The following is a 23,949-nucleotide window of genomic DNA, read 5'->3' as shown; positions in this document are numbered from 1 at the left end:
TCTTTTTAGAGACACATGCTGTGTTGATACTTAAACATTTAAGAGTTGTTTTGTTTTTTCTTTCTTTTTGTTGTTTGGGGCAGGATTATAGCCCAAGGTGGCTTTGAACTGTAGTTGAGGATGGCTTTTGAACTTCTGATCCTTCTGCCTCTACCTCCCAAGTTAGGATTGCAGGAATGTCACCACACCTGGTTTACAAGGTCCTGGGAATTGGGGTGAAGCCCAAGGTCTCGTGCATGTTAGGTAACCTGGGTATCCCCATCCTCAAGCTTTCTAAATTCCTTATTAATAAATTGGTGATGGAGATTTAGCCTATTGCCTTCTACAAACTAATCACATACTCTACCACTCAGTTGTAGCCTCAGACTGACAGATTGTTGTCTTAGATTTTTTTAAAAGTAATATTCAAGCAGGAACACAAACGCACGCATGCATGCACACACACTTCAGACAAGCTACTTATGGCTTCATTGATTTAGATGCTGTATTTGGCAAGTTCCTTTCCCCTTCTCCTTGAGGAAGAAAATACTGCCTTATCCTCACTTGTAAATCGTGTTGCTGCTTGGAACACTAGTATATTTTTTCTTTATTACATTTTATTTATCATTGTGAGGTGGAGGTCACATGTGTCACAGTATACATGTGAAGGCCAGAGGTCAGTCTGCAGAAGTCCACTCCCCATATCACTGTGTGGACACATCGGCTATCTCACTAGCTCCCATACTGATGGATCTAACAGAGGGAGTTGTAGTTCAGATCTGCAGGGAGTCTGTGAAGCACACACCTTGTCCAGTAAGCTCATGGGGGTCACAGAGGTCAACAATTTGAGCAGAGTAACACATACGTGATTGTTCTTAACTGTCAGCCAACATTTATCCTCCACTTGAATTCTTGGTCTTTATCATTTTAACTGTAACTGCATAGACGTGTAAATGTATGTACAGCCATAGTCTTCAACACAAGTTGGCTTTTCACATAGGCTAATAGTAATAATAAGCTTAGAACTTCTTATAGATGTATGATGGGGGAATTAGATGTTAGAACTTCCTATAACACGTTCTCTATTGTCTTCCCTAACAGACACTACTGTGTAACTATTCCTGAAATCCTACCCAAGTTGCTTTTGTCTGTCAAGTGGAATTCCAGAGATGAAGTAGCCCAGGTGAGACCCTTTAGGTGCTCTCACAGAACCTGTATGTTCCCTAAATCATGAATTCTCAGAAAATCTGCATCGACTTAGATATAAATTGTTATGATGTCATAATTAAGAAACACCAATCATAATCATCTTATATATAAAACTAATTATTTATTTTTAAGGTGTGTGTGTATGTATGTATGTATGTGGTTTTTCGAGGCAGAGTTTCTCTGTGTAACAAACAGCCTTCGCTATTTTGGAACTCTGTATAGACCAGGCTGGCCTCAAACTCAGAGATCCTCTTGCCTCTGCCTCCCAAAGGAATGTGCCACCACGTTTGGCTTTAGGCTAATTTTAAAGTCAAATGTTAAAGCTGCTTTAGGTTTTACATATGATGTGCCATCTTTCTCTGCCCACAGATGTACTGCTTAGTCAAAGACTGGCCTCCAATCAAGCCTGAGCAGGCCATGGAACTTCTGGACTGTAATTACCCGGATCCCATGGTTCGGAGTTTTGCCGTTCGGTGCTTGGAAAAATACTTAACAGATGACAAACTTTCTCAGTACCTCATTCAGCTCGTGCAGGTAAGACACTGGAAACTGAAAATACTTTACGCCACATGTGTATAGCTTATCAAAGCAGTAGTATTAGTTTCATGCTTTTTTAAAAAAATATTTATTACTAATGGTAGGAGCTACTTTGTTTATAGCATTTTTTTAAAATGCTATATCAGAAATGGGCCTGATTCATCTGGATTTTTGTTTTTGTTTTTTCTAATTTCTCAGGTCTTAAAATATGAACAATATTTGGATAACCTGCTTGTGAGATTTTTACTCAAGAAAGCGTTGACAAATCAAAGGATTGGCCATTTTTTCTTTTGGCATTTAAAGTAAGTCAGATTTTTTTTTTCTGTCAAATTTTTTAGATATGTATAACTCACCTCCCAAATAAGTATATGAATCTTGCTGCCTTGTCTGTCTGGAAAGCTGTTTCAAGCCTGTTATTTTCTTTGGAATTAAATGAGCAACAGAAGTCATAGCTGAATTCTGTACTGTTACTGCAAATATTTTCAAAGGTTTTTCTTCCACTTTGAGCCAAGTAAAATTTGCCAGATGCAAATTCATGTTGTGATATTTCACTGTATACATAGATGAAGTTGTCTCAAAATGAGGATCTTACCTTGGAATTCAGAACAGTAATGGCAGAGTCCAACGTTTCTTGTTAGAAAATAAGCATTAAAAATGAAAGTGGATTTTACAAGTGATCCCAGGACTTTAGGAAGCTGAGGCAGGGGGATCACAATTACTAGGCCAATTCTTGCTCCAGAGAGGGAGAGGGAGGTTGGGGTCAGGGGTGAAAGACTACTTTATGCAGTGTGATAAAGTACTCAGAGTTGCCATAACCACCTAGGTTTCAGGAAATTTAGAAACAGGTTTGTATCTAGTGTGGCTTTTTTTGTTTGTTTGTTTGTTTTTTAATTAAAGTTGGTATCTAGAGAAGCATAGGGACAGGAATGTATGAACATGCTTCCAGGAATCTCAGAACTCAGAGAGTTTTTACCTGCCTCAGTTTACTTTATTCTACTTTCCTGTTTTCTTCCTTTGTATCGTACATTGAAAATAGTAGCCAAAATAAACCTAGATCAGTAAAATACATAGTTGCTCATTAAATTATATGGGGCCAAGAACTACTTGATTGTTTTCTTCTAAGTTGGTAGGTGTTTTAATCATTGTATTGTTGATTAAAACATTTATTGGGCTAGAAAATGGGTTTTCGTATCTTCTGAGAACATGTATATGCTCATTTAAGACTATGTAGGTTGATACGCGAATTAGAATCAAATCCAAGCGCACTTCCTGTCTGCATGTATTCAGTTTTTCTAGCACAGCCTCTTGATCAAGATTACAGTTTCGCCTTGTCCAGACACTTTACTTGTAGGGCTGAAGCAATGTCTCAGTGACGAGAGCACAGGAGACCCAGCACCTACATGACAGCACAACAGTCTATAACTGTAGCTCCAGGAGATCCAGCATCCGCTTCTGGCCTCCACAAGTACTGAATACACATGGTACACAGATGTATGTGCAGGCAAACACCCATATACATAAAATGAGTAAAAATTAGCAAAACTGTATATATACATAAATAAATCTTATTCCTTTAGATCTGAAATGCACAATAAGACTGTTAGTCAGAGGTTCGGCCTGCTGCTGGAGTCCTACTGCCGTGCCTGTGGGATGTATCTGAAGCACCTGAACAGACAAGTCGAGGCCATGGAGAAGCTCATCAACCTGACTGACATCCTCAAGCAGGAGAAGAAGGATGAGACACAGAAGGTGTGTGAATGACTTTCCCGTTGACTTTGGACTCTTGAAGTGGGCCTGAGTTACTTAAAAGCCCAGTATACACATAGATTGTGGTCCTTACAATTTGGACTCAAATTCCACTGTCTGCCAACTTTGTGATTACATATATTATGTGTAGGGTCCTAAGACTCATTTTCCTCAACTGCCAAATAGAAATAATACTTTGAATACAGTGGTTGTGAGAAGGAAGTTAATCACAGCAAAGTTCCTGTCTCCTCTCTTGAACATAAGGGCGCCCACTGTGTACTCTGCTTATGGAGCTGTAGTAATTAAATGGTCTTTTCTTACCTCGTTTGTAATTTTGATAATGACCCTGAAAACAAGTAGTGAGTTTAACTGGACTCAGTAGACATCTGCTCTACTCAAGGTTCCTAGGACCTTTTCCCATCCCTCTTCATTCATCACTGCCAGCTGAAAAGCAAACATTGCCTCCCCTCCAGTGAAACAGGAAAATCATCCACCAGTGAGTCCCAAAGGCAAAGAACAGAAAAATAGTTTTTTTTAAAATTGAGCAATTAATCTTAAAAAAAAAAGCTACTGTATTAATTTAGATTCCTTAAAATATGTGATTGAATTGACTCTTAAAGTTGTGTAGTATATAGATTCAAATATAGATTAGTAGTAAAGATAGAGGAAGGGCCAGGATTTAGCTGTTGGTGGTATATGAATATGTGAATGATGGATGAGACAGATGAACGCACAAGTTCAGTCCTCAGCAACATACAAACCAAACTTGGTGTAGTGAGTGTGGTACATGTAAAGAAATAAGTAAATAGATGTAAAAAGAAAGAAAAATTAAAAAGAATTGTTCTATTTCTGGCATGGTGATTGTGGACAGCGGGACTGCTTTGAGAAAAATGATGATCTTGCAGTAGTTTGAAAAGCTTTACAGCAGGTAGTTTGTTAAGTGCCAGAGTCTTCATATCACACACTGACTTTGTACAGCGGTTTCATTAGGAAATTGGAGTTCATCACTCAGTGACTTGTCAGCTTAGGTGACATTATTGTGAGGAGCTGAAGTTCCACTCTGGAAATACAAACAGTTCCTGTGGGTAGCTGTGTGCTTATACTAGAGTATGAGGGCCTGTGCTAATATTAGAGCAGACAGAGATCTCTTTCTTTTATGCCTAGTCAGTGGTAATGAGATTTTTCTAGCCATTCACTTAATATAGAGAAATAGCTTCATTACTTAAATTCCAATGGGAAAATTACGACTTCCTAGCCTGTAGCTTTGGTTCTATCACATTTTATATTTTCAATAAATGAAAGTTTCCTTAAAAACGTATCAGGACTGCTTGGGAATTCGGAGTTGATGGCTAGGCTAGGTCTTCATAATGTGAACTGCATGTAGTGTGAGAGCCTGCACATCAAGTGGGTTCCAGATCCTTTAATCCTCCTAACAGTGTGAATGCTTGAAGTTTTCCAAGCAGCCTTAAAAGTAAGAATATTAAATTCAGATCTAAAGTAGCCTGGTCTTTTTGTTTATCTTCTCAAATAAGGATCAGCAGACTTCCTCACTGAAAGTCAAGAAAATACTTGGCTTCTCAGATCACATAATCTGGCCTTACCTACTGAACTCAGCTGTGAAAGCAGCCAGGGTACAAGTGGCAGGACGGTGTGTGTAATGCACCTTGATTACAAAAGCCACAGCTGTCTGTAGGTAGTACTTGAATAAATACCTTGATTAGAGCTGTGGAAGCTGGCAGAGCTTGTCTCCCAGAACCATGCTCCCACCCTGATGCCCCCAGTCATGGACGCCACCAGAGTTAGCCCAGCCTAGGGATGGAGTCACTGCATTCTCAGTGTGTGAAGGAAGCAGCAGCTGCTTTTCCCACATGAAATCCACTTCTCACACGGATTGTGCTTTTTTATCAGGTACAGATGAAGTTTTTGGTTGAACAGATGAGACAGCCAGATTTCATGGATGCTCTGCAGGGTTTTCTGTCTCCTCTGAACCCTGCTCATCAACTAGGGAACCTCAGGTAAGGTTTTTATATCCTTTATTGTCATGTTTAAACAAGTACTTTTCCAAATAAGTCTTAACAGAATCCATTCCTCCAGTTCTTGTAAAACAGCTATAGTAAAATAATAGTAAAATAGGCTCAACCAGACCTATCTTTATTTAGAATCAGTTTCTGCTACTTCAATAATAGTTTAAATCTTTCTGTGGTTAGATGTTGTGATATCATACACAGAAGTGGGAATGGTCTATATAAAACCAATGATGTGTTCTTAGATTGGTTGAAAATTTTTGTAAACATTTTTAAGATTATTTTCCTTTGGAAAAGTTTTAATTTTTGTAACACTTCAAAAAGCTATATTGTATATGTCTTTAAAATAAACCCAAAGGACCAAAAGTATTAAAAACTAAGGTGCCTGGTAAAGTCTTCAACTGTCTTACAGACTTGAAGAGTGTCGAATTATGTCGTCTGCAAAAAGGCCACTATGGTTGAATTGGGAGAACCCAGACATCATGTCAGAGCTACTGTTTCAGAACAATGAGATCATCTTTAAAAATGGCGACGGTGAGAGAATGAGCTCATGCTGAGTGCATGTCGCTGTCTTTACACACGGGGTAGTTATGAACCATGGGAACCTTTGAGAGCCATTTAAGGACTGCTGTATAAAGTGTAGAATATTAAAATGCCTCAGGTTTTGCAGTGTGCTTGTGGAGGACTTTGGGATATTGTGCTCTAATGACTTTGAACCCAGGACCTGAAGAGAGTGGGTATGTGCAGATACTTCTCAGCTCCCCTCATCTGACTTGAAGGTAGACTCTTGCCACAAGGAACTCACTTGTCGTATAGCTTAGCAACCAGGGAAATAACTGAAGGTTGACCCCTGTAGCTCTAAGTCTAGTAATCCTTCCTAACCCCACAGTGAGTAGGAAAGCAAAAAATGACATACGTCTGCCCTCATTCATTCCTGGGGTGGGCTACAGATTAAAATAGCAGAAGCCAGACTAACAGGAGAAAGAAAGTGTATCTGTATGCTTAAAAAAATCACACAGAATGAGACCCCAAAGAAGTGGCTGAAGCTGGGTCCATCCTCCTGAACTGTACTGAGGCTGACCTGGAGGAAAGCTGGCGTTATAGGAGGTGAAAGGGCAGAACCAAGATGAGTACAGGTGGTCCTGATACTCTGGCCAAACAGTCTTTCCATCAGAGTTGTTTGACACACAGCTATAATCGCAGCACTTGAGAGGTGAAGGCCAGGTGTTCAAGGTCTACAGCTAAATATCCAATTAAGGCTAGCCTGGGCTACATGAGACTGTGTTTCAAGAAAAAAAAAAAAGAAAAAAGTTATCTCAAAAAAGTCCTTATGGGAATGGGTGCCAATCTGTCAGGACCTAATCTTAACCTCCAGCTGACTGTCAACCTTCATAATTGAGGTGGAAGTTGATCTTCAGAATCAGGAGCCCTGGAGTCATTGTCTGCCTTGGCTTACTTCATGTGTGCATGGGCAGCTTGCATAGCATCCATTCCTTAATTATTCTGTGTGCTGGACCCTGGGACCATGGCAGAGCCTGCCTCTTGTAGTTTAAAGTATGACTGGGCAAAGAATACTCAACAGATAGTGACAAAAATGAAAGAACCACCAGACAGAGAATGTATTTAGTCATCTGAGAGACTGTTTTAAAGAAGGCCCTGATTTATGTTGAGAAGGGGCTGTGGGGATGGGGGAGACTCACCAGCAGTGAGTGCTCTTGACCACAGCATTTCATCATGGGCCACACTCACACTGGATTCTACACCAGGAAAATGTTGTAAATATAGTTGGAACTTTTTAAATACCTTGTCATTACCCAGATGATTATGCAAAGTTTAGAAGTAGATTAAAAACTTAAAACATTGCTGTCTTGTAAATTATTTTAAAGATTAAATATAGCTCTTTCTGACAAAAGTGTTGATATGGTATTAAGTGTGCTATACATTTTTGAATTTCAGATTTGCGGCAAGATATGTTAACACTTCAGATCATCCGAATTATGGAGAACATTTGGCAAAACCAAGGCCTTGACCTTCGGTAGGTAATCAGAGCATGGAATGAAAATTATCATAGGAGAATGAACTAAAAGTCTTAATGAAAGTATCCTTTTTTTTTTTTTTGAGACAGGGTTTCTCTGTAATAGCTCTTGGCTGTCTTAGAACTTTGTTTTGTAGACTAGGCTGGCCTCTAACTCACAGAGATGCACCTGTCTCTGTCTCTTAAGTACTGGGATTTAAGGTATGTGCCTCCACTGCCCAATAAAGTCTTAATGGTAGAAGTCTAGAAGCTTATATTTAAAATATTTGCAAAATTAAAAAAAAGTGCAGTAGTGAGTAAGAGGTGATCTTAATTGCCTCTTCATCTGTTTCCTCGCTTGGCCCCTTAGCTGATGAGACTCACCTAAGTGAAAAGAACTGTTCATGAGTGGCACCAGCAGTGGAGCAGGCTTATTAAGCTGCACAGGTGGCCCAGTGGTGAATAAGCTTTGGCTGTTGGAGAGGAGCGGAGTTTGGTTGTGAGCACCCACATTGGATGGCTTGCAGCTGCCTGTGACTCCAGCTCTAGGGAATCCAGTACCCTCTTTGACCACAGCCACCCACATTTTTGTGCATACGTACAAACACAAATAGAAATTTAAGAATATTGAAGTTCAGAAACAAGTTTCATCATAGAACTTTAGTAATTCTACCTTTTAATAAACGTGGCAAAACTTAGGAAAACAGCTGAAGTTGTTATCAATTTCCAGTTCTCGTCCTCTGACATGGCGGGAATGTGTTACGCTCTCACAGTCACGGCTGCTAATAGCACTTCCTTCTCTGACTTGATTCTTGCAAATCCTTAAGTCACACAAGAGAAGCTGTCCGCTCAGAAGTGCTTTTGTCTGGTGGACATCGTCTCTGTCACTGTGAAGAGACAGCATAACCAAGACAATTCCAAAAGGAAGCACCTAATGGGGGGGGCACCTAATGGGGGGGGCACCTAATTGGGGGGGGCTGTAACTTACAATTTTAGAGGGTTATTCAGTTATCATCACAGCAGAAGGCAGACAGGCAGAGTGCTGGAACAGTAGCCGAGAGCTTGACATCCTTACCTACCCAGCCGGCAGAGAGACACTGAACTCTTGAAACCTCAAAGCCCACAACTACACATCCCCTCCAAGAAGGCCACACCTCTAATCCTTCCCAAGTTCACCTACTGGGGACCAAGCATGCAGATATATGAGCCTCTAGGGGTAGTTCTCCTTCCAAACACCACAGTCCACTCACTGTCCACATAGGCTTACATGTTATATCAGAATGCAAAATCCATTTAGTCCCATAGTCTCCATGGTCTTTTACCATCTCAGTACTGTTTAAAAGTCCAAAGACTCTTCTGAGCAAAGCCAATCTCTAACTGTAACCCCGTAAAATCAAAGAGAAGATGACATGCTTTCAAATAGCACAGTGTATGCCCTGTCATTCTAGAAGGAAGGAAGGGAGCATAGTCAGGGAACACTGGACCAAAGCAAGGCTGAAAACCAGCAGGGAGACTCCAGATCTGCATCTCCGTGTCTGATGTCAAAACTCTCTTCAGATCTCCAGCTCCTTTCAACTCTGACTACAGAGGAGAAGCACTCCAGAGCCCTGCATCTGTCAGCGCCATGGCTCCACCTTGACTGCAGGCATTGCTTATCTCTTTTTAATACTCAGTATAACAAGATAGAACACCCTAAAATCACTTCTTCCGCATCTCAGACACGGTTAGGTCACAGATGAGCATTTCTGGATGGAAGTTGTAAAACTAGCCGCTTTTTCATGAAATACCATTTTTATTTTAAAACAAACTGATGACCAAGTATAGGTACATACGTTTAAGGCCTGAAGTCAGAAGATTAAGGATCCACAGTTAAGGCCAACCTGACTACCTAACAAGACCAGGACCATCATGGGCTACATAGCAAATCCCTGTTCCAAAAACACCAAAGCAGAAACCTTTAATGGACAGGCATAACTCAGCTAGGCTCTTGGGCGAGTGTTTTCATTAAAAATGAACCCCCTCACATGTCTGTCATAGGAAAACTATGGCAGTATTTATTGCCAGTGATAAAGTTTGAATTTTAGAGGGAAAAAATAGAATTGTAGAAAACTTATTTATGAGTAGTCCCCAATTTAGACTTTTCTGAATGAGATTAGTGGTAGCATTGACAGCTGTGACTGGGCGTGGTTCGCATGCCTGTAACCCCGTATTTGAGAGACTAAGGAGGATTGGCAAGAGTTCAGCTGACTTGACTTCACAGGGAAGAGTACCAGACTAGCCTGGGCTGCTCAAAAAGACCATAGCTCAAAAAACAAACCAAAAATAATTAATATATTTTATTATTTATTATGCCATTATAAAAAAAGAACCAACATTTAGAAAATCTATGAAACTTACAAGTCATGATATCTTCTAAATGACGTGTACAGGAACACATAATGTCCTTAATGTTAAAACACACATTCAGACACAAGTCAATTTAGATGTAAAAGCATGAAGTTTATTATTTATTAGTACAGCTTTATAGTTCACATTGCAAATTGAATATCTTATTAACTATAGAATAGTATAAAAAAAACCATCACTCTGTTCTTCCTTTTCCTGGCTGCTTGCCTGTATGTAGATCTTTCTTCATGTATTAAAGCATCATGTATAAAACTTAAAGAGTGATGGCATATACCTGTAACCCATATATTCCGGAAGCTGAGGCAGGGGGATCTTGAGTTTGAGGCCAGCCTAAACCACAAGGCAAGACCTTGTTTCAAAAAGATAACAAAACAACCATCAACATAAGAAAAACTGCTTGTGTCTGTTACTTATAAAAATGTAAGTAACGCCGCTGGCATGGGGCTAGAGAGATGTTTAATAGCAGTTGCTAATCTTCATTGGGTTCCCAGCACCCACGTGGCAGCTCATAACTCTGTAACTCAAGTTGCAGGGGATTTGATGCCCTTTTCTGATCTCTGCATGTTCATGCATACGTGCGATGCATGTGAACTCACACTGGCACATACATAAAAATAATCAGTGGATGAATAAATCTTTATTTTTGAGACAGGGTTTGTCTGTTTGTTTGTTTGTTTGTGACGGGATTTCTCTTTGTAACAACCTTAGCTGTCCTGGAACTAGCTCTTGTAGACCAAGCTGGCCTCGAACTCACAGAGATCCACCTGCCTCTGCCTTCGACGTGCTGGGATTAAAGGCTTGTATCACCACCGCCCGGCACAAATAAAAACAGTTGGCCATCAAACACAGACATAAAAACATTTTGAGAAAAAAAAAAATGTGACAGCCAGTTTTTCACTTTTTTTTCATTCATGTGTTTTATGTGTACAAGTGTTCTGCCAGCATGTGTGTTGATGCACCACATGCATGCCTGGAAGGGTCTCCAGGAACTGGAGTTACAGATGGCTGTGAGCTATCATGTGGGTGCTGGGAACCAAACCTGAGTCTTCTGAAAGAGCAACCAGTACTCTTAACAGCTGGTCCATTTATCTCTCCAGCCTCCCTCACTGCTTTTTTAGGACAAGTTGTTTTGTTCCATATGAAATAATCTGTTAATACACAATGATTTGGTTTTAGCTGAACTCATACATTTTTAGGAATAGGTTTGTCAATATAAAAAAGAAAATAAAGAGAAATAAGCTAAGACAATAAAGGTCATTCATGTTAAATTTACTAATTTAATATAGATATTTTTGGCCTACTAGGATATTTCAGTTTTATTGAACAAAGATGTCAGTAGCAGTAGACATGCTAACGTGGAAGAGGAAAGTCACCTGAGGCCTCAGTCCTAAACAAAGACCAAGGACAGCTACAGAAATCTGAAAGTGAGAGACTGTCTTCCCAGGAGAGACCCCTCATTTGGTTATTTAGTACCAAATGGTCTGCCCTGAAAACATACATATAAGTGACATTTTGTATATAGAGAACAGGTTGTACTTACATATTTAGGAAGATTGTGTGCGTGCATGTGTGTATCAACAAAGAAATAAGCCAGGATTTAAGACAGAACAAGGGACTGTGCATGAAAGGATTAAAGAAAAGGAGAGAATTGGGGATTTAATTTCAATCAAAACATTTGTCAATTTTCCAGAATGCTACCTTACGGCTGTCTCTCCATTGGAGACTGTGTGGGACTCATCGAAGTGGTGAGGAACTCTCACACCATCATGCAGATCCAGTGCAAAGGAGGCCTGAAGGGGGCGCTGCAGTTCAACAGTCACACTCTGCATCAGTGGCTCAAGGACAAGAACAAGGGCGAGATGTGAGTTTGCTCCTGAGTTTGTTACGTGCTAGTGGCTGGCTCAGTGGGCTTCTTGGCTAAGGAGAAAACCACTGTGGTCAGGAAAAATGCACGTCCCTTTTGAAGTAGTGAAGGCTGTTGTGAATGAGCGAGAGGGTCCCCATCATTCACCTTGTATCTCACATCCTCTTACTCTTAATCATAAACAAAACGAACATTTGGTGGTGCAGCAGTTAAGAGTGCATGTTCCTTTCCTGAAGGACTCAAGTTCAGCCCCCAGAACCCATAATGGGGTGCCTTAGACCACCTCCAGGGTGTCTGGTGGCCTGTTTTTGTCTCCAGGACACCGTCACTTGGATCCACATGCCCATGCATGGATAGATACTTAAAAGTAGAATAGATCTTACTCAAAAAATAATATACATTCAAATTTTTACTTCTAATATGTTAAAAATGTTGTTTTAGAAAATAATTTTCAACACTATCAATAATGGCGCATGCCTTAATCCCAACATTTAAGAGGCAGAAGCAGGTGGATCCTTCAGTAGCAGACCAGCCTAAACTACACAGAGAGGCAGAGGCAGAAGCAGGTGGATCTCTCTTGAATGTGAGGTCAGCCTAGACTACATAGTCAGTTCCAGGCTAGCCAGGGCTATATAGTGAGACCCTTAAAAAAAAATTAATTTTCTCCTGCAGATTTTGGCTTATCCGAGCACCCAAGAGGCTAACCCAGGAAGATTGTTGTATGCTGTGAGTTCAAGGCCAGCCTGGGTGCAGTGTAAGACCCTATCTCAGAATAACAGAAAAATTGGGGGCTGGAGAGGTGACTCAGTTGATGACCTACTTTTGCACACGCATAAAAACCAAAATTCAATCTCTAGCACCCTTATAAAGCTTTGTGATATGGGTCTTCAGCCTGGAGGCAGGCTTGAGGCAGGAAGCCAGGACAGCTCTGTCTTTAGGGGCTGGCTGGCAGTGAGTCCCAGTTCAGTGAGAGGCATTGTCTCTGAAACTAAGGTGGAGAGATGCTAAAGAGAAGAGTCAGAGGTTAAGGACTCGCTGCTCCTCCAGAGGACACACCCACATTGACATTGTGCTGCTCATCTCCAGCTTTTGATCCCCACAGATATGGATCCAGTCATACAACCCGTAAATGAATAAGATGGCGAGGAACAAAAGGCACCGTGTGGACCTCTGACCTTGACACATGCTCACACACCTACCACGGGCAGGGAATTATGATGCATGTTTCTTTCCTTCTGGTTAGAATTAAGCTTAGGTCAAGGAACATCTAAAAATTTTCTTGAAAACTTAAGAATCTCAAAACTTCTCAGGTCTTCAGACATTGTTTTCCCCCACTGTTAATGTGAAACTTCAGCCATGTTTCCCCAGCTACTCTGTTTCCACAACACCCATGAGGTGTTTATTTCTTTCTGTAGATATGACGCAGCCATTGACCTGTTCACAAGGTCGTGTGCTGGGTACTGTGTGGCAACTTTCATCTTGGGAATTGGAGACCGGCACAATAGCAACATCATGGTGAAGGACGATGGACAGGTAGTAACTGTTAACGTGCTTTCGGGTTCTTTAAATGAATTGGCTCAAGGTCTTTTATATCTGCATATTAAACTAAAATATAATTTCTTATTTCTGAAAGCTGTTTCATATAGATTTTGGGCACTTTTTGGATCACAAGAAGAAAAAATTTGGTTATAAACGGGAACGTGTGCCATTTGTTTTGACTCAAGATTTCCTAATAGTGATTAGTAAAGGAGCCCAGGAGTACACAAAGACCAGAGAGTTTGAGAGGTGAGCTCGGAGACTGTGGTGGGGAGGTGCCTGCAGCACAGCAAGTCTGCACTCTGTGCTTCAGAGCAGCGGTTGTCAGCTGGAGAAGCCCAAGGCTCCAGCGGCTTTGGTTTTACCCATTTGTCTGATATGGGGGAAGGGGGGAGGAGGGGGTGAAAATGAAAACTGATTTCGTTCATCGAGCTGAGACCTACAAAGAAAGTAACCCTAAAACCTTGGGACACACTGAAATTATTGACTATTATTAAAGTAATTAGCTTTATCTTGTCAAAAACATGTAGTGTGGTTAGGACGTGGGTTTTGGTCCTAACTGGAGGAAAGCTGGCAAATTGTTAACTCTTATGCATGCTTATTCTTTTTCCTGCCACCTTGTGCTACATTGTTAGTCTGTCTTAGATTTCAAAAGATTTTTATAAGATTCTGTTCTGTGTATAAGTCAGTGCCCAAACCCTTGAGATGTTACTTTAGTATAGACCAGTTCAGGCATTTGATAAATACTAAACCGCAGTGTTCCAAGCAGTATGTCAGGTGCTTGGCAGGCAATAAAGTACTTATGCAAGAGTACATATTCTAGAATGGTGTGAGCCAGGGGAGCGGGGAGAGGAATAGTAGTTTTTAGACCTTCACCCAAGGCAAGTGTGCTAGTTCTGTGAAGTCAGTACTAGTTCGTGCACTGACCAAATGTTCTTCCCACTTGCAGGTTTCAGGAGATGTGTTATAAGGCTTACCTAGCAATTCGGCAGCATGCCAATCTCTTCATCAACCTTTTTTCAATGATGCTTGGCTCTGGAATGCCAGAACTGCAGTCTTTTGATGACATTGCGTATATTCGAAAGACTCTAGCCTTAGACAAAACTGAGCAAGAGGCTTTGGAGTATTTCACCAAACAAATGAATGACGCACATCACGGCGGCTGGACGACAAAAATGGATTGGATCTTCCACACCATCAAGCAGCATGCCTTGAACTGAGATGGGAGCTGGGAACTGCAAGCTGGCGCATTGTTTCTCCACTGCATGGCAGTGAGTGACAGCAGGCAGATGGTGGCACGGGGATGGCACAGTCAGGAACAACATGCTCTATAATTGAAACACTGTACACGCAAACAGGGTTCGATAGCACTAAACTAGTTCATCTCAGAATCCAGCTTTAGAATAACGAGCAATTTCATGTTATGCCTTAAGTCCAAAAAAAGGTAAACTTTGAAGATTGTTTGTATCTTTTTTTAAAAAAACAAAACAAAACAAAAATCCCCAAAATACATACAAATGATGGAGACAAAGAGAGAATGCTGTTCCGTTTGTCTTGCCAGGGTTCTGTTTACAACGTGGACACAACCGAGGCTGTGACTGCTGTAGGTCTGAGTCAGCTGGAGTTTATGTTAAGTAAATGAAATTGGAGAAGAATGGAAATGCGTATTTTCCCGTTGCTGTTCAGACTTACGGTTTGAAGTGGGGTTTGACTCCCGGCTTAATGACGAACAACACTTGGGGTGACGGGGCTTGCTTTTTGCTCTGAACACACAGCCCTTTGATGGACTTGGTCTCTCCCCTGTGGTTTGGAAAGCAGTCACAAGTGACAACCTGCAGACAGCTGTGTTCTTGTTGGGTTTTGGTTTTTGTTGTTTTTTTCTGGACAGTATTTACAAGGATCTGACTTATTTCCTAGGGAAATTCTGGGCTGGCATCAAGTACAGCAGTGATCTAGAGGAGGCCAGCAGGGCTCCTGTTTCTGACCTGTACAGTATTCACTTTGAGCTGATTGTTTCTCCTTTGCAATTGAAATGAGTACTTTTTTTCATGCATGTTTTCCAGAAAATAGAAGTGAGTATTAATGTTATTAAAAAGATTATTTTTTTTTATTAAAGGCTATTTATATTATAGAAACTATCATTAATATATATTCTTTATTTACATAATCTGTCCCATAGTCATGCATTGTTTTGCACCCCAAATTTTTTATCGTTGGTAACAGCATGGTTAGCTTTTCTCTCGGTCTGTAGATGAGGCTCAGGCACTATTCCATTTATCCAGATCCCCCTGTCTGACTCCCTAAGGAACGGGTTGAGCTGCACATGCTTTCCCTCCACTGCTGTCCGTTTTCACCCGATGCCCTCATTGTCCATCCATCCATAGTTGAGAATGGCACAACCCTCTGAAACCAGTTACTAGATGAATACAACGTAGACTATCATCCTGACTCTTAAGCCCTCTACTGAGGACTGGTCATGAATGACTTTTATATTATGAGAGACTAGAAACCATGAATTTTTTTACCTTCGTAAGCTACGTATTCATATCTCAATGATAAAAGTAAGGACATTAACCCATTTTCCTATCATGTCCCATTTCAAAGTGGTCAGGTCTCACTCCAGCTTCATTCTTACATCCCGCACAGAGTGCATTATTGAGCATCTAGGATGTAGGGCTAATGTTAGTGGTCACTCTAGATTCCTACTCAGTGTTTGAATGATTCCTGTCCTAGAAAATAGCTTTAGCAGATGTTCAGATGCCACACCAAAAAAAGAAAAAAAGCGAAAAAAAAGAATAAATAAAAAGAAAAAAAAAGAAAAAATGTGCAATAATTTCCTGACAGTTCCTAGCTTAGGCGTGTTCCTGGAGAGCCTCTTCACGAAGAGTGCACACTGTACACTCTAGAACAACAGCATCCCTTTGAAGCGCTCGTCTGTGATGTCAGACACCTAGAGTAGAAGTTTTGAATAATAAATGGGACTCTAATAAAAATACTCTTAATATCTGGCTATTTTAGAACCCTTAAAGGGCATAATTATTGAAGATTTAGGTACTTCACTAAAGCATGTATATATTATTGCCAACAAGAAAACCTGAAGATTAGGGGAACTTAGTTCTGTAAACTGTCTTGGAATAGTTAATCAGAATTTAAACTGTTTTAAGCAGAAAACCAGATAGATTCTTTTGCAGATATAGAAAACTTCCTAACTTATTTACTTGGCATTTAACACTTTGTGTTACTTAGATATGCAGTTGCTAGGTACTAACATCCCATTCTTTTCTATATCAGGGATTATTACAGTCAAACTCAGTGACATGGTACAAATCTACAGCTCTGTTGGTGGAAACTGAAGAATTACAAAAAGAACTGTGTTTTCCTGAGTGCCAAAACAAAAACAAAAAACAAAAGCCGTGAGCCTCCTTGCACAAAATTGGTAGTTTTTGCCTTTTTTTCCTGCATTAGTTCAAGTAGTTACCACCTTCTAGAGTCTCTGCACAATTAAAACACAACCACATAGCTTATTATGCCATTGACAACCACATTAATTGTACTGATAGAAAATCTATGTTCTATAAAGGATATATGTAAAGAAAGAAAGGAGAATGGTTTGTATTAAAAAAGACAAAGGACTAAAATTCAAATCGAAACTGGGGTGATCAGAATCTGTTTTCAGCAAGCAATAATGTGCCACTCCCAGGTGCTTGAGAATCAGAAGGACCTGCGGAGCAATCACCTCTGTAAATGGCTATCCTTGTCATTGAATATTATGTCAATCTTGACTTTGGCTCCATAATCTCACTAAGTCACTTGAGGATGTTTCGTCAGTAATTGTTTCTGGAAGGAAAGAAAGCAAATCTAAAACTACACTGTAGCAAGAAGTAACTTGAGTCACGCTTTCACTTCTTACCATCGCAGCGCTACGAGACCTTTAGTTGGAAGATTTTTAGACTGCTGTTAATTTGAAATCTGTTCATCTTACTGTGGAGTTTGATTTGTCTGTTTGTTTGCTTTCTGTTTGTTTTTAAAGATGTTTCTAATTAGAGTTTTTACAAGAAGAATGGAATCTGGTTGCTATTTTATCGTAGAACCTGAGACTTTGTGGTTCTTCGTGTCCTCTGTAAAACTTGGTGTCAGAGTCATCAGACTTGAGGTTGTCCCTTCTACTCTGCTTTATATTACTCTGCCCATCAGGAAATGGGAGCCTGGGGAATATATAATGAATTGTAAAATATTTTAATGTGTAACTTTTTCAACTGTGAAACTGACTATTGGTTTTTTTTTTTTTTGATGAAAACAGCTGCTGATAAAGTATTTTGTGTAAAGTGTAGTTCTTATTAATCAGGAAATAATTACTTGGTTAGATGTACATGCCCCCTTGAACTTTATCTTAAACTGGTTGGTAATCATCATAGGTAGCGCACAGCCCATGTGTGTTCTGTGCCCATCAGGAGATGAATGGCATTACAGAAAAGATGAGGAGCCTATCTTAAGGGTACAGTGGAAACCTCACAGCACATGAACCTCGGGTCGTTCCTTAGCATACTTTTTTGTCAATTTGTTTGATTTGTAGTTTGGTCACAAGTCCATGCCTGCCAGCTCTTAGGAGAAATGTAATTTCCAGCAATATGTCACACCTAGTATGTTAATCTTTTCTGAATTAGAGTGTCCACTTATTTCTATGTCCCTGGAAACTGCAGACCTGGGCTGGACCCACACACTCAAGAATCCACCTTAAGAGTTATTCTGATGCCCATGACATCGCCAAAGCAGCAAGTTCAAAGGCGGTTTGTGGCATTGGGGGCTGTGCTGCTTCTGCTCCAGATGTTTGGGGAGGGGGATGATGGAGGGGTCTGAGCAGGGGAAGCTCGGAGGGGCTGGAAGTTATGGGGATGATTTGCACATACTAGAATCACGTCCAGCTCGTAATTTGGGAAGCTGATCTCAATCTTGACAGCATCTTTAATTAGTGACTCTTGGTGGCAGAGCAGTACAGCTGAGCTGTTGTAAACAGAAAAAAGCATTGCAGTGAGTAAGACTGTGAGCTGATCTGTGTCATGCCCTGGGCAGCCTTTATCTCCAAAGGCTCATAAGGGGGTTAGCTAAGTTGCCATTCTGTGCCTCGAGTCTCACAACACAGAGACTCTGTAGGGCTCTGCCATTTTTATATTTGCAAGTCAGACTTGGCATACCTTACAGCTCGGGAGTGCTAAAATTTTACGGCTCCAAAGCCATACAGTCAGGGCAGCCTGTGGTGCTAGTTCTTGAGTCTGGCATCCACAGCTCGGTTACTCTCTTACTGTTTTGTTAGCACAGGCTAACACATAGAAAAAGGTTCTAAAGTTCAGAAGGGCCTTGCGGTTATTAGGAGTCCCCCAGGCTGTAGTGGCACTCTTGAATGAGTTTGTGTGGAATCTTCATCTGGTGGGGGTTGTGCACCTCCGTCTCACTATGGAGTGCCTTTTCTTTTGCTTGGCTTTTGGGTACGGTGGGTCTCAGCTGTGTGCTAGTTAGAGCAGTGGGGATGGAACTGGAAGGGGATGCTCTCTCAGGTATCAGAAAAAAAGTGTTTATTGGCGGGCAGAATTAAAATGAATCTCATAGTGTATTGTGTAGGCTGATTTTCACTGCTAACAATAGACTCCATTCTTCATGTTACTAAATACAAAAAGAAAAAACATTTTATAAGCCAAGTAGACTTTGTTTGGCCTCATCTGATGTGTCACAGTAATAATTGTGTGGCAGAATGATGTGTATTTCTAGTTGTTGTTTTTTGTGGATCTAGTTTAGCAAGGAGGCAGACAGCCTGCAGTGTTTCCTCCTGAAGTATGGGAATGTGGCTCAGTTGTTGGAGGGCCTGACAAGTATGCATGGAGTCCTGGGCTTGAGCCTCAGCACTGTATAAAAGGGATGATGGCACTCGCCTGTAACCCCAGCACTAGGGAGGTCAAGGCAGGAAGATCACAAGTTCAAGGTCATCCTCGGCTGCATTAGTAAGTTCAGAGCCATCCTAGGATATTTGGTCTCTAAAATTTTGAGTATGAATTTTCAAATGTAGTTATTTCTGTTGGTTCGTAAGAAAAAAAATAGGTTTTATGTATGTTCTTAAGAATGTCTGGGAAAAGTAGCTTTTATCTGATTTCTAGGAATGTTTTTGATTATGGAACCCAAAGGAATTTGTTGTGGTGATAGTAGTTTTTTTAGGGTTTTGTCATTTGGTGGCACAAAGTCTTAACTGTCTAGCCCAGGCTGCCCTCAAACTTAAGATCCTCTAGTCTTAGCTCCACAGCGCTGAGGATACAGGTGATGCACCCCCTCTCCCCCCATGCTCCACAGCGCTGAGGATACAGGTGATGCACCCCCTCTTCCCCCAGGCTCCATAGCACTGAGGATACAGGTGATATATACCCCCTCTCCCCCCAGGCTCCAAGAATCCAGGTTTCAAATGCAGTTGATGGTTTTGTTATCATTCAGTCTTTGGACTTAGCTTGGCTAAATAAAATCTAAAAGAATGCATTGCTTTCGAATATAATACTTTAATACCTTGGAATAAAGCACTACAAAAAGATGACTGCACACCACTTGTGTGAGGAACTTGTCCCTCCCTTCTCAGCCAGATGGTTTCTCTCCATTTTGTTCACTCAGTGAGTCGAGGTTCTGTGTAAGAGGAACTAGTTAGAAACATTCTTTCTAGGCAGCACTTGGAAGGCAGAGGTAGGCAGATCTCTCTGAGTTTGAGGCCAGTCTACAGTTCTAGGCTAGCCAGGGCTTACACAGAAAGAAGAGACGTTGTTAGTGTTCTTGTAACCCTTGCCTCAGAAGTACAACGAAGCTCCATTTGCTTCTTACTTAGAACTGCTGTTCTCAACCTCTGGGTCGCGACCCCTTTGGGATCAGATGCCCCTTTCACAGGGGTCGCCTAAGACCACTAGAAAACACAGACATGTGTGTTATGATTCATAGCAATAGAAAAATTACAGGATAAAGTATCAAAATTATTTTACGGTTGGGGGTCACCACGACATGAGGAGCTATATATATTAAAGGGTCACAACACTAGGAAGGTTGAGAACCACTGGCTTAGAATATAGACAGCTGCACTTCACTAAACTGGAGACCTCTTCTGTCATACTGTTCCCAGCAAGGAGTTCAGCCTGTGGCTGCACTGGCTGCGCTAATCACCACTGTCAATGTCCGCTTGTCCCTGACTGCACAGTCTGTACCATCATGTTCATTAAAGAAGAAAGAAAACTTACCTCGTGTCCAAATGGTGCTTAGCATGTGGTGTAAGCCAAGAGCTGTGAGAATCCCTCTTGCTGTCTCTCTTCAAAGGCAAACTAGTGTTGCTATGAACGGAGTCGTTAGATTTGAGTTTGCTACGTAATTACTACGAATATTTGATTGAAAAGCTGAGTCAAGCCAGGCATGGTGGCATTCCCAGCACTTGGAAGGAGAGGCAGGAGGATCCTCTGTGAGTTCAAGATCAGCCTGGTCTACAAAGCAGGTTCCAGGACAGTCAGGGCTGTTATACAGAGAAACCCTGTTTAGAAGAAAAAACTCAAATTTTCTTTTTCTGCCCTGGCATTTAAGTACTAGAAAAACGAATGTTGATCTCTCTAAAGCATCAAGGAGTATTACTACATCCCTTGGCTAGTATGCTAGCAGTCACGGTATCACCCGGTGATAGAGCATGTGTGCTGTAGTGCATAAGGCTTTGAGTTCAGTTCTCAGTAGTAAAAACAAGAAAAATTGAGACCTGAGTACTTGTGGTTCAAGCTGATATTTACATACATAGGGGTAGGTGTGTGTGTGTGTGTGTGTGGAAATGGGTAGGAAATGGACCGTTTTCTCAGGTCTGTTAGGAACTAGAGTCTGTAGACGTCAGTGTAGAAGCAAACTGTTTTGCCCCCCTGCCCATTATAAACGGTGCCGAAGGTAAGCTGCCTTTGGTAACGACATGAGCATTGATGCTTTCTGCTTCCACAGTAAGCCTGCTGCTGCTTTAATTTACTGGACTGCTGAGTGGCTTGAGCTTCAAATTGACTCTTCTCCAGCTTCATGTCTGTCTTCCCGGGGATGATCCAGTAGTCACTGCTTGGGAAATCTCTGGGGAAACACACCTGACATTTCTGTGTTGAGCATGGTGGGGAAAGCACAAAACTGTAGATTGGTAATTTGGAAGTCAAGTTCACTAGGAAATGGATGAGATTTATCTTTAATTTGAGAAAATGACAATCTCCATTTACAGTTTTCTTGGACATGCATAGTTGTGTATTTCATTCTGGGGAGGTTTGGTATACAACATAGTATTCCCAGCCTTTACAGGGCAGATTAGTTAACCAAGGGACGAGGGCGGGGAAGCAGAGGGACACCTGTCAGAGCTTACCTGCTCGCCACTGCCACCAAGCGTGACGGAGTAGGCTGCTGCAGCTCAGCACAAGGGTTTCACAGCTACTCTCCATTAATGCTTAGTTATCCGAAACTAAGCTTGCTATTTCACACACCCCGTCTTTATGCCTGGAGATCATCAAAAGACACAATTTCCGAATCCCACCCCTGAGAAGCTATGGATGGAAGGAAAGCCCCCAGCAGGGAGAAGGTGAGACACCAAGATTCATTGCCTATAGCTGTCACTCTGCTGGCTTAGTCACTTTGCTAACTGGTGACTTGAATTTACGAACACACTTTATGGTTTTGAGCCTAGCCTTTAACGGCTGAGCGAACACACTTTAAACTGGCTTAGAATCAGGTGTGACTTTGATTCCATCAACACTTCAAAAGTGGTTTCAAAAGTCTCAATTTGTTGTCTACAGTGAAGGGTGTTCATTTTTGTGTGTGGAACTGTAAAGATGCGTTGAGGTGCTTTGGAAAAACAGTGAGCTCCTCAGTTCATATGCTCATCTTAAGCTGGAAGGCCTTGCTGGAAGTCTTGTGACACTTATATAGTCACCTTGTTTGACTTTTTTTTTAACTTTTATGTATATGAGTCTTTTGCCTGCATCACACTTGTGTAGTGGCTGCAAAAGCCAGAAGAGGGTATTGGATATCCTGGATCTGACATTACAGATGGTTGTGAGCCATCTTGTGGGTGCTAGGAAGCAAGAGTTCTTTTTTTTTTTTTTTTTTTTTTTTTTTGTGGTTTTTCGAGACAGGGTTTCTCTGTGGCTTTGGAGCCTGTCCTGGAACTAGCTCTTGTAGACCAGGCTGGTCTCGAACTCACAGAGATATGCCTGCCTCTTTTTTGTTGTTTGTTTCTTTGTTTTGTTTTTCTAGACAGGGATTCTCTGTGTAGCTACGACTGTCCTCGACCAAGCTGGCCTTTGGCTCTTGAGCAAACTCAAGAGATTGACCTGCCTCTGCCTCTCAGGTGCTGGGATTAAAGGCGTACATCACCACCACCCAGCAGAAGCAAGCATTCTTAACTGCTGCCCCCCCCCAGCCGATTCTGTTAGAGCACTGACTATCCAAGCAGGACCATTCCACAGCGTGCATTATTTGAGGTGGATGTTGGACTTGGGTACAGCTTACTTCACGTTTGTCATTTCTCCCGTTCCCACAGAGACTGAAAGGAACTTAGGGAAAGGATAATTAACGGGAAATTCCACAAAGTAAAGAGAGCTGCTTCACGACAAGGTCAAGTACAAGCAAGTGCAAGCTGGGTTTTCTAGGCAGCGGCTTTCTTCTTGGAATGAAGAGTTAAGGAAGAAGGAACTGCTGTAAATGTGGCAGACTTGGGTTTTCGGACATTTTGGGAAGTGTTTAATCTACAGTAAATGAACTGCTGGCTATGAGTGTGTGTGTATGCATGCTGTCCACATGGCTGCATGCGCGTGTTGGGTGTGGCGACCAGAGCAACTTCAGGTGGCTGTCCTTAGTTGCTGTCCACCTTGGTTTTTTGAGGCAGAGTCTGTCATTGACCTGGAGCTCACAGATTTGCTATCTAGCTGTCACCTGTCTTTAGCTCCCCAGTGTTGGGGTTTCAGGTGCGGGTCATGAGGCCTGGCCTGTTTGGTCTTTGTTGTTTTGTCTGCTTGCTTGTTTTGTTTTATATGTGTGAGAAATCAAACTCAGGTTCTCATTTTACCAACAGAGCCATCTCTCTAGCTCCCAGTACCTTTTTCTATGAGAAATCTTTTCACGTGAACTGCACATGCTGACACTTGAGTGCCCGACAGATAGACTCAGTAATGGCGTCTTACATGCCTTACATGACAGCACATTCCACGGAGAACTGAGGTTACACAGCTGCCTTGAATTCATTTTGCCTCTGAGAAGAAAAGTGCTTCCTGGGCTCGTGTGAAGACTTGGAAAAGAGAAACTGTTGAAACTGTACATGTTTTCAGAATAGATAGAAAGCAGCATCTGAAGACTGCCTCCCACGTGGAAAGCTGTGGGGTCCACCTTTGTCATTTACACACCAGGTTTGTACGCAGACATGGCTGGTTTTAGTGCTGGGGATCAAATCCAAGGCCTTGTGCGTGCTAGGCACATGTTCTATCTGGAAGCTACGGCCCCAGCTAGGTTTTTCTTAGACAAGATCTGTATATAGCCCAAGCTGACTTTGAACCTGATCCTTCTGCATCAGCCTCCCACGTGCTGGGATCACAAGTTTGCTTGACCATACCCCGCACTGC

General features: G+C 41.5%; 1 protein-coding gene across 1 annotated transcript in view; it reads left to right on the top strand.

The window, feature by feature from the left end:
• Positions 1–16,138, top strand: part of Pik3ca (phosphatidylinositol-4,5-bisphosphate 3-kinase catalytic subunit alpha) — a 75,141-nt gene extending 59,003 nt beyond the window's left edge. Inside the window, exons 11-21 of the mRNA XM_075950876.1 lie at positions 1,081–1,162; positions 1,558–1,722; positions 1,924–2,027; positions 3,303–3,474; positions 5,380–5,486; positions 5,908–6,029; positions 7,452–7,530; positions 11,606–11,776; positions 13,195–13,312; positions 13,413–13,564; positions 14,265–16,138. Of these exons, the coding sequence (XP_075806991.1) occupies positions 1,081–1,162; positions 1,558–1,722; positions 1,924–2,027; positions 3,303–3,474; positions 5,380–5,486; positions 5,908–6,029; positions 7,452–7,530; positions 11,606–11,776; positions 13,195–13,312; positions 13,413–13,564; positions 14,265–14,535 (1,543 nt within the window). The 3' untranslated portion in view covers positions 14,536–16,138. The remainder of the gene's footprint in view (positions 1–1,080; positions 1,163–1,557; positions 1,723–1,923; positions 2,028–3,302; positions 3,475–5,379; positions 5,487–5,907; positions 6,030–7,451; positions 7,531–11,605; positions 11,777–13,194; positions 13,313–13,412; positions 13,565–14,264) is intronic.
• Positions 16,139–23,949: the final 7,811 nt, after the last annotated feature.

The sequence above is a fragment of the Microtus pennsylvanicus genome, chromosome 16 (genome assembly GCF_037038515.1).
Source record: "Microtus pennsylvanicus isolate mMicPen1 chromosome 16, mMicPen1.hap1, whole genome shotgun sequence".
Classification (NCBI taxonomy): Eukaryota; Metazoa; Chordata; class Mammalia; order Rodentia; family Cricetidae; genus Microtus; species Microtus pennsylvanicus.
Note: the sequence above shows the minus strand (reverse complement) of the source record. Positions and strands in the feature narration are given on the sequence as shown.